General features: G+C 53.7%; 1 protein-coding gene across 1 annotated transcript in view; it reads right to left on the bottom strand.

The window, feature by feature from the left end:
- The window catches only part of LRP4 (LDL receptor related protein 4), a 72,102-nt gene that overhangs the window by 39,604 nt on the left and 21,413 nt on the right, over positions 1-11,085 (bottom strand). The window contains exons 7-18 of the mRNA XM_027775436.1: positions 10,546-10,659; positions 10,180-10,296; positions 8,997-9,125; positions 8,699-8,818; positions 8,000-8,125; positions 7,330-7,455; positions 7,005-7,139; positions 6,498-6,623; positions 5,953-6,183; positions 4,387-4,543; positions 763-980; positions 427-603 (exon numbers count right to left, since the gene is read on the bottom strand). Coding sequence (XP_027631237.1) covers positions 427-603; positions 763-980; positions 4,387-4,543; positions 5,953-6,183; positions 6,498-6,623; positions 7,005-7,139; positions 7,330-7,455; positions 8,000-8,125; positions 8,699-8,818; positions 8,997-9,125; positions 10,180-10,296; positions 10,546-10,659 — 1,776 coding nt within the window. The remainder of the gene's footprint in view (positions 1-426; positions 604-762; positions 981-4,386; positions 4,544-5,952; positions 6,184-6,497; positions 6,624-7,004; positions 7,140-7,329; positions 7,456-7,999; positions 8,126-8,698; positions 8,819-8,996; positions 9,126-10,179; positions 10,297-10,545; positions 10,660-11,085) is intronic.

The raw sequence follows: 11,085 nt of genomic DNA on the forward strand, positions 1-11,085 counted from the left end.
CGTGACCATCCCCCCTGGGGGGTGATTTCTCGCTTTCTGTCTCTATGTCTCTCTCTGTCTGTGTGGCGAGCGCACGCGCCCTACAGTGAAAATCTCTCCAAAATAAATAAATAAATAAATAAAAGGTGTCCCCATCATTAGAGAGCAGAGGTTTGGCTAGGATGTGAGCTCCCTGAAAGGAGAACTATATTTTATTACTTTTTTGAATCTACCCCAGCTGCTGGCGCAATGAATACTGGACACAGGGAACATGTCCTGTAAATGCTTGTGTGAATTAGAAGGCAACAGGCAGAAGTGTACCATCCCAAATGTCCAGCAGAGGGAGCCGTGAGCCCGTGCGTGAGGGCGATTGGCAACTGTGACAGATGCTAGGAAGGTTCTCAGAGGCACCAGGACACTTCTGCTCACTGATGGGCAGATTTTTACCTGCAGGCTGGCGCTGGGGGTGCAAGGTGTGAATGTCCATGGGGAAGTGAAGCTTGTTGCGAATGATTTCCTGGTTCTTCCCGGTAAATTTGTTAGCACTGTTGATGCTCTTGGTGTGCCAGTCTGTCCAGTACAGGCTGTCTTCGAACACCGTGATGGCAAAGGGATGTGGGAGGCCTGGAGAAAGGCAAGGAAGACCTCAGTCCAGACATGGCCTGCCATGGCTCCTAGGCCCAGGTCTGGCAACTCCAAACATCTCCCCTCCTGCCAAGCCTCCTGGGGGCTGGGACGGGGAAGGAGGAAGAGAGATGAAGGAGAACGGAAGAAGGGCCTCACCCTGGCTAATGACAGCCTTGCGGTGACTCCCATCCAGATTGGCCCTCTCGATGACATGGTGCTTAGCATCCACCCAGTACATGCGGTGCCCGGCATAGTCGATGGTGAGGCCGTTAGGCCAGAAGAGGTGGGTGTCGGCAATGATGCGCCGTGCAGACCCGTCCATGCTGGAGGCCTCGATGCGGGGCGTGTTGCCCCAGTCTGTCCAGTAAATAGTTCTAGGAAGAGAGAGGGAAACTGAGAGGCGGGAGCAGAGGGCAGTCAGGTAACCAGGATAGCAATCAGGTAGAAGCTTTCATCCACTGGACCTGGGGGCCACCCACTGTCTGGGCCACAGAATGTTTTATACATTTCTAAATTTAAAACACATTTTTGCCAGAGGGAACATGTGCTTGTGACAGAGACAGGGAGAGGAAAAAGGATCTCTTTCATGGGGGATGGTCAAACTTCAATCCCTTCTCCTCCATTTCTCCCTCCTTTCAGGAGTTGGGGCATGCGTGCACATGTGTCTGGCATGTTTCTCCAATTGCTGGGTCTAGGACTCGAACTGTGGGGTCAACCGTGTGGGATCCAGCTGCTTTAACCAAAAGGTCATGGAGACCACTCATTAAAGTTCTGAAATTGGGTCTGGCAGGTGGCGTGGTAGTTAAGGTACTGAACTCCCGCATGCCTGACCGTGGTTTGAGTCCTGGACTAGGTGGCTTACTTTCTCACTTTCTCTCTCTCTGGTTAAATTAAAAAAATAACAACAATAAATAACATTTTTTTTAAGTTTTGAATTTAACTGTTTTTGGATGGAGCATTAATTTATTTATTAGCTGCTCCCCACACACGAGTAACCACTATGCACAGAGCACTATCTTCAGAAATACAGCAGTGAATGAAAGAGACAAAAGTCCCAAACCCCTGGGATTGGCAATACAGTGTAATATTACCATTATTATTTTATTACTTTTTTTTTTGGGGGGGGGGGTTGCTAGAAGGTACAGGCACTTGCCATAGAGAGATAAAGACAGAAAGAGGGAAAGTGAGAAATCACCCCCAGGGAGAATGGCCACACCACAATCCCTTCTCCTTTATTTTCCTCTTGGGATTTTGGGCGCACACACACACACACACACACACACTCGGTGTGAGTTTCAAACTGCTGGGTGAGGGACTCGAACTGCAGTTGACCATGTGGGAGTCCAGTGCCTTAACCAGCACTCCACCTGCTGACCCACAGTGTAATACTATTCATAGTTAGGACAGGCGTGACTCTGTGGGTCTCTGCCACAGCCTTGGTGCGTTATACACACACGTGTGCAGAACCTTTTCTAAAATGGCTGACACACAACAGGATCTTTCAAGAAACCCCCTTGATTAACCCTATTGACTTATTTTGTTTGTTTCTTTTCATTTTTTAGACAGGGTCTGGCTATGTTGCAATCCTCCTGCATTGGCCTCTCAAGTAGTGGGAGTACAAGTTAGCAGCACCTTACCAGGTTTTTAGGGCCAGGCTTTTCAAACTCAGGCCTCCCATGGGGTCTCTGCCTGCTGAATACCAGCCTCATCCAATGAATTGAAAATTCAGGGCCAGTCAGTGACGTGGTGGTGAAGGCCACCAGATCCCACTCGGCCAACTGCATGGTTCATGCCCTTGAAAAACACATGGCATGTGTGCTCTAAATCCTGAGAGGAAAATAGAGAACAGGGGATTGTGGCATGGCCATCCCCTCTTGGTGGTGGTGGGAGAGGTGCTTTCTCATTTTCTCTCTCTCTCTCTTTCTCTGGTGAACACATACAACCTATAGCAAAAATTAAAAAAGAACTCAAGGCATGGGGCCAGCCCCATCGCCTAGTGGTTAAGGGAGCCAGGTCCAACATAGCTAGTTATGGTATCGAATCCCAGCCCTGCAAGCTTGAAAGACACCCGGCGCATGTGCATGTGTTTCCAAAATCCCAAGCTTTCCTGATGGCGGAATGGAGAAGGGATTGCAGCATAACCACGAACCACTAGGGGGTGCTTTCTCTCTCTGTGTGTCTCGGTTCCTCTCTGGCAAGCACACATTCCCTCTGGCAATGAAAAGAAAATCAGTGTGTGGCTAAGGCAGCTGGGCCATGCATTGAATTTTTAAGTCAGAAGACTTTCCCTCTGATCCTTAAAATGATTCTTTTGGCATGGTTGTTAAGGGCGTTGTACTCCCACATGGCCGACTGTGGTTTGAGTCCCAGATCTGGTAGTTTGCTTTCTCGCTTTCCCTCCCTCTCTCTCTCTCTCAATCTGTCCCTCTCTGGTCAAATTAAAAAACAAACAAATAAATAAAGTTAAATAAAAAATATTAAAAAAAAAATAAATCCAGCCAACCAAACAAAAAAAAAAAATAACATGTACTATATGCCTCTTTTTATTTAAATAATTATTTATTTAATTTTATTTATTATGATTATTATTCAATTTGACCAGAGAAAGAGAGAGAAAGCAAGCCACCAGGTCTGGGACTCAAACCACAGTTGGCCATATGGAAGCTCAACACTTTTAACTACCATGTCACTTGCCAGCCCCCTCTATATGTCTCTTAAGATGCATCATCTCATTTAATTTTTTTAAGTTTTTTTTTCTTTTTTTCAGAGAGATATAGACAGACAGGGACCCCCACAGGGGTCTGTCATTTCACAGTGCCAGCCAGGATCACGGTATACCTGCACACATGCACGGGGTACTCAGGTAGACCCAAGAACTGAACCCAGGGCCTTCCCATATGGCTCCAGTATCAGGAAACAGTGCCTACTGTTGGTGCCACCATGGCTGAGCCATCTATTTTTTTTTTTTCCTTGAATGTATTTCTTCTGTGAGAGGCACAGAACAAGAGACAGGCACCCCGACAGGGTCTTCATGCCATAGTCTCCCCCAGTCTCAGCTGCTCTGGACCACAAGCGTGTGCATGCATGCCCTGTGTTCAGGAAGGCCTCAGGATGTGGACTCGGGACCTATCCCAGAGGACTCCAGTTGTATTTCCACTGCACCAATGCCTGGTCCCTGGGCTATCATTTAATCTCCATATAACTACGAGATAGGTCTTTCTTTTTTTCTTTTTTTGGAGAGGTTTTTGCTATAGGGCGCGTGCGGTTACCAGACAGACAGAGAGGGACAGAGAGACAGAAAGCAAGAAATCACCCCCCAGGGGGGATTGGCCATGCTGCAATCCTTTCTCCTCCATTCTCCTCTTGGGATTCTGGGCACGCACATACACGCGCCTGGCGTGAGTTTTAAGCCACCGGGTCCGGGATGTGAACCGCATTCAACTACATGGGAGTCCAGCAACATAGCCATTACGCTAACTGCTGGTCCCGAGATAGGTCTTTCTTTTAACCACCAATCTACTAAATTCTCAGGAAAGTCACAACATATTTTTCTATGCAAAAACTGTCATGACTCTCCCGATAACCCAAGAGAAATGAGTAACTGAAGGCAGAAAGACATGAATGAACTAGTCCAAGGCCCCCGGCCAGTCACTGTGGAATCAGGACTCAACCCATGTTATTAGCACAATGTGAAGATGCCCCCACAAAGTCTGGCCCTGAGGCCTGGGAACTGTCGCTGGAGATTGCAAGAGGGATCCGAGAGCCTGAGATACAACTTACCCTTCCATGGGGTGCAGGGCGATGGCCCGGGGCTTCTCAAGGTTCTGCCATAGCAGCACCTTCCTGTGGGCTCCATTCAGGTTGGCCACCTCAATCCGTGATGTCCCCGAGTCGGTCCAGTAGAGTTTGTCATGGACCCAGTCCACAGCCAGGCCCCCTGGGGAGAAGTGGCAGTGGCAGTGGCAATGTCAGGGGTTGCACGCAGGCTCCTCTGGGCCTTAGTAACAAAGCAACCTCTTATGCAAAGCGGGTTCTTGGGCCAGGCACTATTTTGCCATCTGACATACACCATGAACTCTAATCATCACAACAGTGTGAGCCAGGTACTGCAGCCCACACGACATGAGGAAGCTGAGGCTCAGAGAGGTCAAGGAATTGTCACTGTACTGTAACTATCAGTAGCCTGCACTTTGTCCTCACAGCCAACCATAGCCTGCTTACTGAATTCTGGCTCTGTGGCCCACACCCAGGCTCCCCCACTGTGCTGACTCAGGGCCTGCAGGTTGCCGCCTAGGTGCTTTTTGTGTTTTGTTTTGTTTTGTTTTTGGACAGGTTTTTGCTATAGCCTGTGTGCGCTCACCAGAAAGACAGAGACAGAGAGACAGAAAGTGAGAAATCACCCCCCAGGGGGGGTTGCCCCGCCACAATCCCTTCTCCTCCATTCTCCTCTCAGGATCCTGGACATGCACGCACACGCGCCCGGTGTGAGTTTAAGCCATCAGGTCTGGGACTCGAACTGTGGTCGACTACATGGGAATTCAATGCCAACTGCTGGTCCTGATGCCTAGGGTTTTGCAGAGGCATTAATGGAAGTTCCATAAGCCTTTGCGTGAAATGTGCCCAACAGCACATTCTAACCCACTTCACCTGCTTGTCAACAGCCTGAGGTCGCCAAGTGAGCTGTTGCTGTTTCTCCTACCTGTAATTCATTTGGATATACTTATCTGGGTCAAGCAGAATATTTGTGACGCTAAGCAATCAGAGCCAAACTCAAATACACGGGCTGCTAAGGCTCAGAGAGAACGCTAACTCCTCTCCGCATCTCTGAGTCCAATGATGACAGTCACCAGAATGGTCTCACTATTCTCACTGTGGAGCTCAACCATGAGCGCCTTACGCCTGAACCTATGAATTGATATACACCAATAAACGTTTTCTACATTAGCGTTCCACCAAGATTTCACTGGATGGGACCAGCAGTTGGCGTAATGGCTATGTCGCTGGACTCCCATGTAGTCGACCGCAGATCAAGTCCTGGATCTGGTGGCTTAAACTCACGCCGGGGGCGTGTGCACACGTGTCCAAGATCTTATGAGGAGAATGGAGGAGAAGGGATCACAGCATGGTCATCCCCCCAGGGAGTGATTTCTCATTTTCTGTCTCTCTGCCTCTGTCTTTCTGGTGAGCACAGGCGCTCAAAAACCTCTCCCCCCAAAAAATATTTCACTGGGAGTGAAAGATACTCAGCTGTTAAGGTGTATGAACCCCTGGCCTGGTCCCTGGTCCTTCCTCTGTGGCTGTGCTCACGCTGTGGCCCTGCCCCTCCTTGGGGACCGTGTTTCCTACCTGGGCTCTCCAGCCCAGTAGACACAACCTCCTCCACGTTGCTGCCATTGAGGTTGGCACGGAGAATCCGGTCCAGGGTGACGTCTGACCAGAAGACGAGCTCGCGCTGGTGATGGAAGTCCAGGGCGATGGCGTTCTCCAGGTTGTTGAGCAGGAGCGTGTACTCAGAGCGGTGCGGCAGCACCTGCCGGATGTCAATGCGATTGGCGAACAGTAGCACAGGCTCCGGCCCTGGGACACGGCACAGAAACGGGGTCCCCACTGGGCTTCAGAGCTGCCTGTGGTGTACCCCCAGTCAACACATGGAGCCCCCTGCTCGCTAGGGCATGCCCCTAACTGTCAGCCTCAGGACTAGAAAGTGGAAACCTCCAAACCCTACTCTCCTGCCCGCCCCAGTAGTGCTTTTCTTGGGGTTCAGAATGCAGCTCCCAACTCACTTCTACAATGATGGCTCTGTCTACCTCAGCGAATCCCTGAGTTCCAGAGTGCCTGGCCTTGCTCCCTGCTCGGCCATCTGCCCACCCAGCCCAGTGCCCGACCCTTACCCAGAGCCTTGCAGCTGCGCCGGTCGGGCCGCAGTTCATAGCCTGCTTCACACCAGCACTGGAAAGCTCCTTCACTGTTGGTGCAGCCCTGGCTGCAATACCCCTCCTCTGCACACTCATTCACATCTGTGGACACCGGGCAGCGTGAGCAGCTCTCCCTTCTGCCCACCTCTCGTCCCACCTCCCAGGTTCACTAGCTGCCTTCCTGCCCCAGACCCATTGACCCTCCAGGCCTGTGGGAAGTCTGCGTAAACAAGCAGTGAAGGACCCCAAGGTCACGCAGGACTGGGCTGGAATCCCGAACCTGCTATTCGCCAGCTCTAAGTGACTTAACTTCTCTGAGCTTCGCCCTTCCTGTCTGTGAAATGGGAGGCATGAGCCCAACTTCTTAGGGCTGTGTGATGCAGTGAGGTCCTGTCCATTCAATGGCGTCCCAGACAGAACGGCTGCCAGCCTGCTGCCCCTGCCCAGCCTCCTGACCCTGCTGCTAACCAGGCCCCAGCTCACCCTGGCATGTGTGCCCATCCTCCGTGAGCCGGTAGCCCGTGTGGCAGGTACACTGCACTGCTCCCCGCACCATCTGGCACTTCTGAGCGCAGCCACCGTTGTTAACATTGCAGTTCTCCTCGCCCGTCCGGGGCCCTGTGCCAGCCAAGCCGGAGCTGGGAGTGGAGCCCAGAATCCTCCCCCAGACAGCCAACTTGGCATTCTACCTGGACCACGAAGAACAGCTACCAGGCTGCAAGAGTCCCCAGGGAGGATTCCCTTTGAACCCTATGGGTGGGGTTCAACCACAAACCACGGGCCAGACCCGCCCACTGGGGACACTCACGGCAGTTCTGCTGTGGGCTCTCGTCGCTGTTGTCGCCACAGTCGTTGACCCCGTTGCACAGTTTCCGTTGTCCAATGCAGCGCCCATTCCAACACAGGAACTGGTCTGAAGCACACTGGGGGCTTCCTAGAGAGACGGAGGGAGAGGGAGGGAGAGGCAGGTCACAGCAGGGCAGGGCTTGGGCCCACAAAGGGACGGGAGCCTGTCATTTTCTAGGGCAAGCTGGAGACGGATGAAACTCAAGGTGGGAGGGTCGGGGTCTAAGGCAGGAAACAGCTCAGACAGGCTGGCTGTACGTCTGCATTCGTTTCTTCCCCAGGTTACCACAGCGGGATGTGAGGCAGAATAAAAAGTGCATCCACATGCCCAGTAGCGGGTCTGGCCAGGGGAGTGGGCAGGGGAACCTCAGAAGAGTGGTCCCTCACGAGGCCAGAGCAAAATGGCCCTCCGAGCCCCGGTATCATGCTCCAGGCCGTGGGCCTGCAGGTCCGCCATGCACCTGGACTGGACGCGGATAACCAGGAAGGGCAGGAAACCCCCAGGCTGTGGGAAAGAGCTGAAAAGGCTTCGCCTTGGCCTAACTGGAAAGGCTGTAAGGCCCTCTTGCCACTCCTGTCCCCCACCTCAGCTCTGCGCTCAGGGATCTGGGTCCCCCTGGGAGACGCCCCACCTGTGTTCTCACAGTTCTCTTCATCGCTGTTGTCTGCACAGTCGTCCTCCCCATCACAGCGCCAGGAGAGGCGGACGCAGCGGCCCGAGCGGCATCGGAACTGCTCCGCGGTGCACATCGAGGTGGCTGGACAGAGCAAGCTCCTGAGAAGCTGGGCCTATTCCGCTGGAAACCCTGCCCTGCCACCCGAGGCTGTGCTTTTCGTCACACCCATGCCATTCATCTCAACACCAGTGTCTCAGCTGGCCCACGGGACATCTTTTATCTTACTTTTTCATTATTTAAAAAGTTTTTGTATTTTTTATTTTGATGGGGCATGCATGCACACATGCCTGGTGTGTTTTTCAAGCTGCCAGGTCCAAGACTTGAGCCGCACACTCTACTATGTGGGATCCAGCTGCCTTAACTACCATGCCACCTGGTGAGCCCTATATGACACCTTTATGGGAATCAGAAAAAGGTGCCCTCTCTTCAAGACGCGTCATTACCGCCTGCTGGGGAACTGCCAGGAGTAGTACTCTGACGTCTGTTCTGTGACCGGCGGCGTCTGCACGGACTGCCTCCGTGAGGCGCCCCAGGCACGGTTATACCTGGCAGTCCTGGCCGCTACGTCCGTACGCTCGATCTCGGCAGTGGCCTGCTTGGCTCTGCAGCCCCTCTCCTAGGCCCAGCCCAGCCACGGTGGCTTTCCCCACTCACTGCAGTTGCGCTCATCCGACTGGTCGTCACAGTCCGCGTCACCATCGCAGCGCCAGCCCGCGTTGATGCACAGGCCACTGTCACACATGAACTCCCCAGAGCGGCAGGGCTGGTGGGAGGCTGGGGACGCACCACAGACCTCTGTCCCTATCCAGTCTGTGCACACAGTGTCCCACAGACCCATACCCCAGCTCCCCCCTCTCGGCCCAAGAAAGACCTCCCCTGAGCTCCTGCCCAGCTGGCACTGGGGCCTCCGTCCCCACCTCCCACCTCCCGGGTGTGGGTGGGCGGGGCTCACAGCAGTCAGACTCGTCGGACCAGTCTCCGCAGTCGTCATCGCCGTCACAGTGGTAGATGTCCAGGATGCAGCGGCCATAGGCGCACTGGAACTCCTCCAAGTTGCAAGGGGGTGCTGGCACGGCTGAAGCTGGAAGGCAGGCAGCGACGGGCGGGCAAACACTCAGGACTGGGCAGAGGCGAGGCCCTCCCTCCTCCCGGGCGTGAGACGCTTGGGCAGGGTGCCTTCCTCGAGTGCCATATACCTGGGTCTCAGCTGGGATAGCCTTTCAGACTCCCATACTCAGGTCGATCAAGGAGCCCGTCCCCTCCTACCTGCAGAACCTGCTCCCAGCCTCACTCAGCCTAGGAAGAGTCCTTTCCTCTTTCCTTTTTAAGTTTCTTTTTTATAAAGAACTATTAATATTTTTTTTGGAGAGGTTTTTGCTATAGGGTGTGAGTGCTCGCCAGAAAGAGAGAGACAGAGAGACAGAAAGGGAGAAATCACCCCCCGCCCCCATCCAGGGGGATGGCCACACCACAATCCCTTCTCCATCCTCTTCTCAGGATCTTGGGCACGCACACACACGCGCCCGGCGTGAGTTTTAAGCCACTGGGTCCGGGACCTGAACTGCAGTCGACTACGTGGGAGTCCAGCGACATGGCCATTACACTAACTGCTGGACCCCTTAAGAATGATTAATTATTAATTTATTATTTATTATTAACTTTTTATTTGTTCTTCTTCTATTTGTCCAGAGACAGAGAGAGCGAAAGAGAGAGTGAGAAAACAATTCACTAGGTCCGAGACTTGAACCACAGTCAACTATATGGGAGTCCAGCTCTTTTAACTACCACACCACCTGCCGATTTATTTATTTCTTTCTTGAGCAAGAAAGATAGGGACAGAAAGACAGCACCCCCAACAGGGTCCTGATGCCACAGCTCAGCCCTGGCTTTAGCCAGGCCTGGATCATGGGCATGCATGTGCCAGGCAGGTGCAGGGAGGTTTCCAAATGTGAACCTAGAACTTTCCCACGTGGGTCAGCGTGGCAGGGCTGCTTTTTACCACTGCGCTACGATTTGGGCCCCAAGGGCTGCTTCTTAAGAACCTCTCCCCTCCTTCCCACTACACATGCACTCCTCGGTCCCATAGCCAGTGGGGTGGAGCCTCGGCCCAGCAGCCTGAGGTCTGGGGTACTCACGACAGCTCTCCTCGTCAGAGCCGTCTTTGCAGTCGGTGTCGCCATCGCAGTACCAGTGCTCAGCAATGCAGCTCCCATCACTGCAGCGGAATTCCTTGTCGGAGCACTTCCGCATGTCTGCAGGGATGCAAAGGAACAGCAGTCCCAAGGCAGCCCCACAAGCACCCCACTTCCCTCCTCGGCCCCCCCGACAGGCACCACCGGTTGGGTGCAGATGCTCTGGGAAAACCAAGGCCTGCGGGAAAATGGGCTCCGGCTCCTGAGCCATAGTTCTCAGCAGTCTGGAGCTCTGCCCCTCCTGCCTGCCTCCTCCCGCAGCCAGGCCACCCCCAAGTATCCTGTCTGCCTCCCCAGAGCCCCACTCACCGCACTGCTCATCGCTGTTGTCTCCACAGTCATTGTCACCATCGCAGTGCCACAGGCTCCGGATGCAGTAGCCATTCTGGCAGGGGAACTCGTCTTCCTCACATTCCCGGGGGGCTGTGGGCACAGGGCAGGCGGGCTGCTGCAGGCAGTCGGGGCTGGTGCCTGGAAGCCCAGTGTAACGCTTTCCCCAGCAATCGGGTGGCACCAATGCTGCCTTGAGGGCTCCGAAGGTGGGGGCTGCCAGGGCTTTTCTGACCAAGAGAGGAGCAAGAAAAGGCCAAAGAGCAGAGCACCCCAGGTGTATGTGCGCTCCAGGTGTATGTGCGCCCCAGGTGTATGTACGCCCCAGGTGTACGTGCGCCCCAGGTGTACGTATGCCCCAGGTGTATGTACGCCCCAGGTGTATGTGCGCCCCAGGTGTATGTGCGCCCCAGGTGTATGTGCACCCCAGGTTTACGTACGCCCCAGGTGTATGTATGCCCCAGGTGTATGTACGCCCCAGGTTTATGTGCGCCGCAGGTTTAGGTGCCCCCCTGGTTC

Source organism: Tupaia chinensis, unplaced genomic scaffold, assembly GCF_000334495.1.
Source record: "Tupaia chinensis unplaced genomic scaffold, TupChi_1.0 Scaffold000561_1, whole genome shotgun sequence".
Lineage (NCBI taxonomy): Eukaryota > Metazoa > Chordata > Mammalia > Scandentia > Tupaiidae > Tupaia > Tupaia belangeri.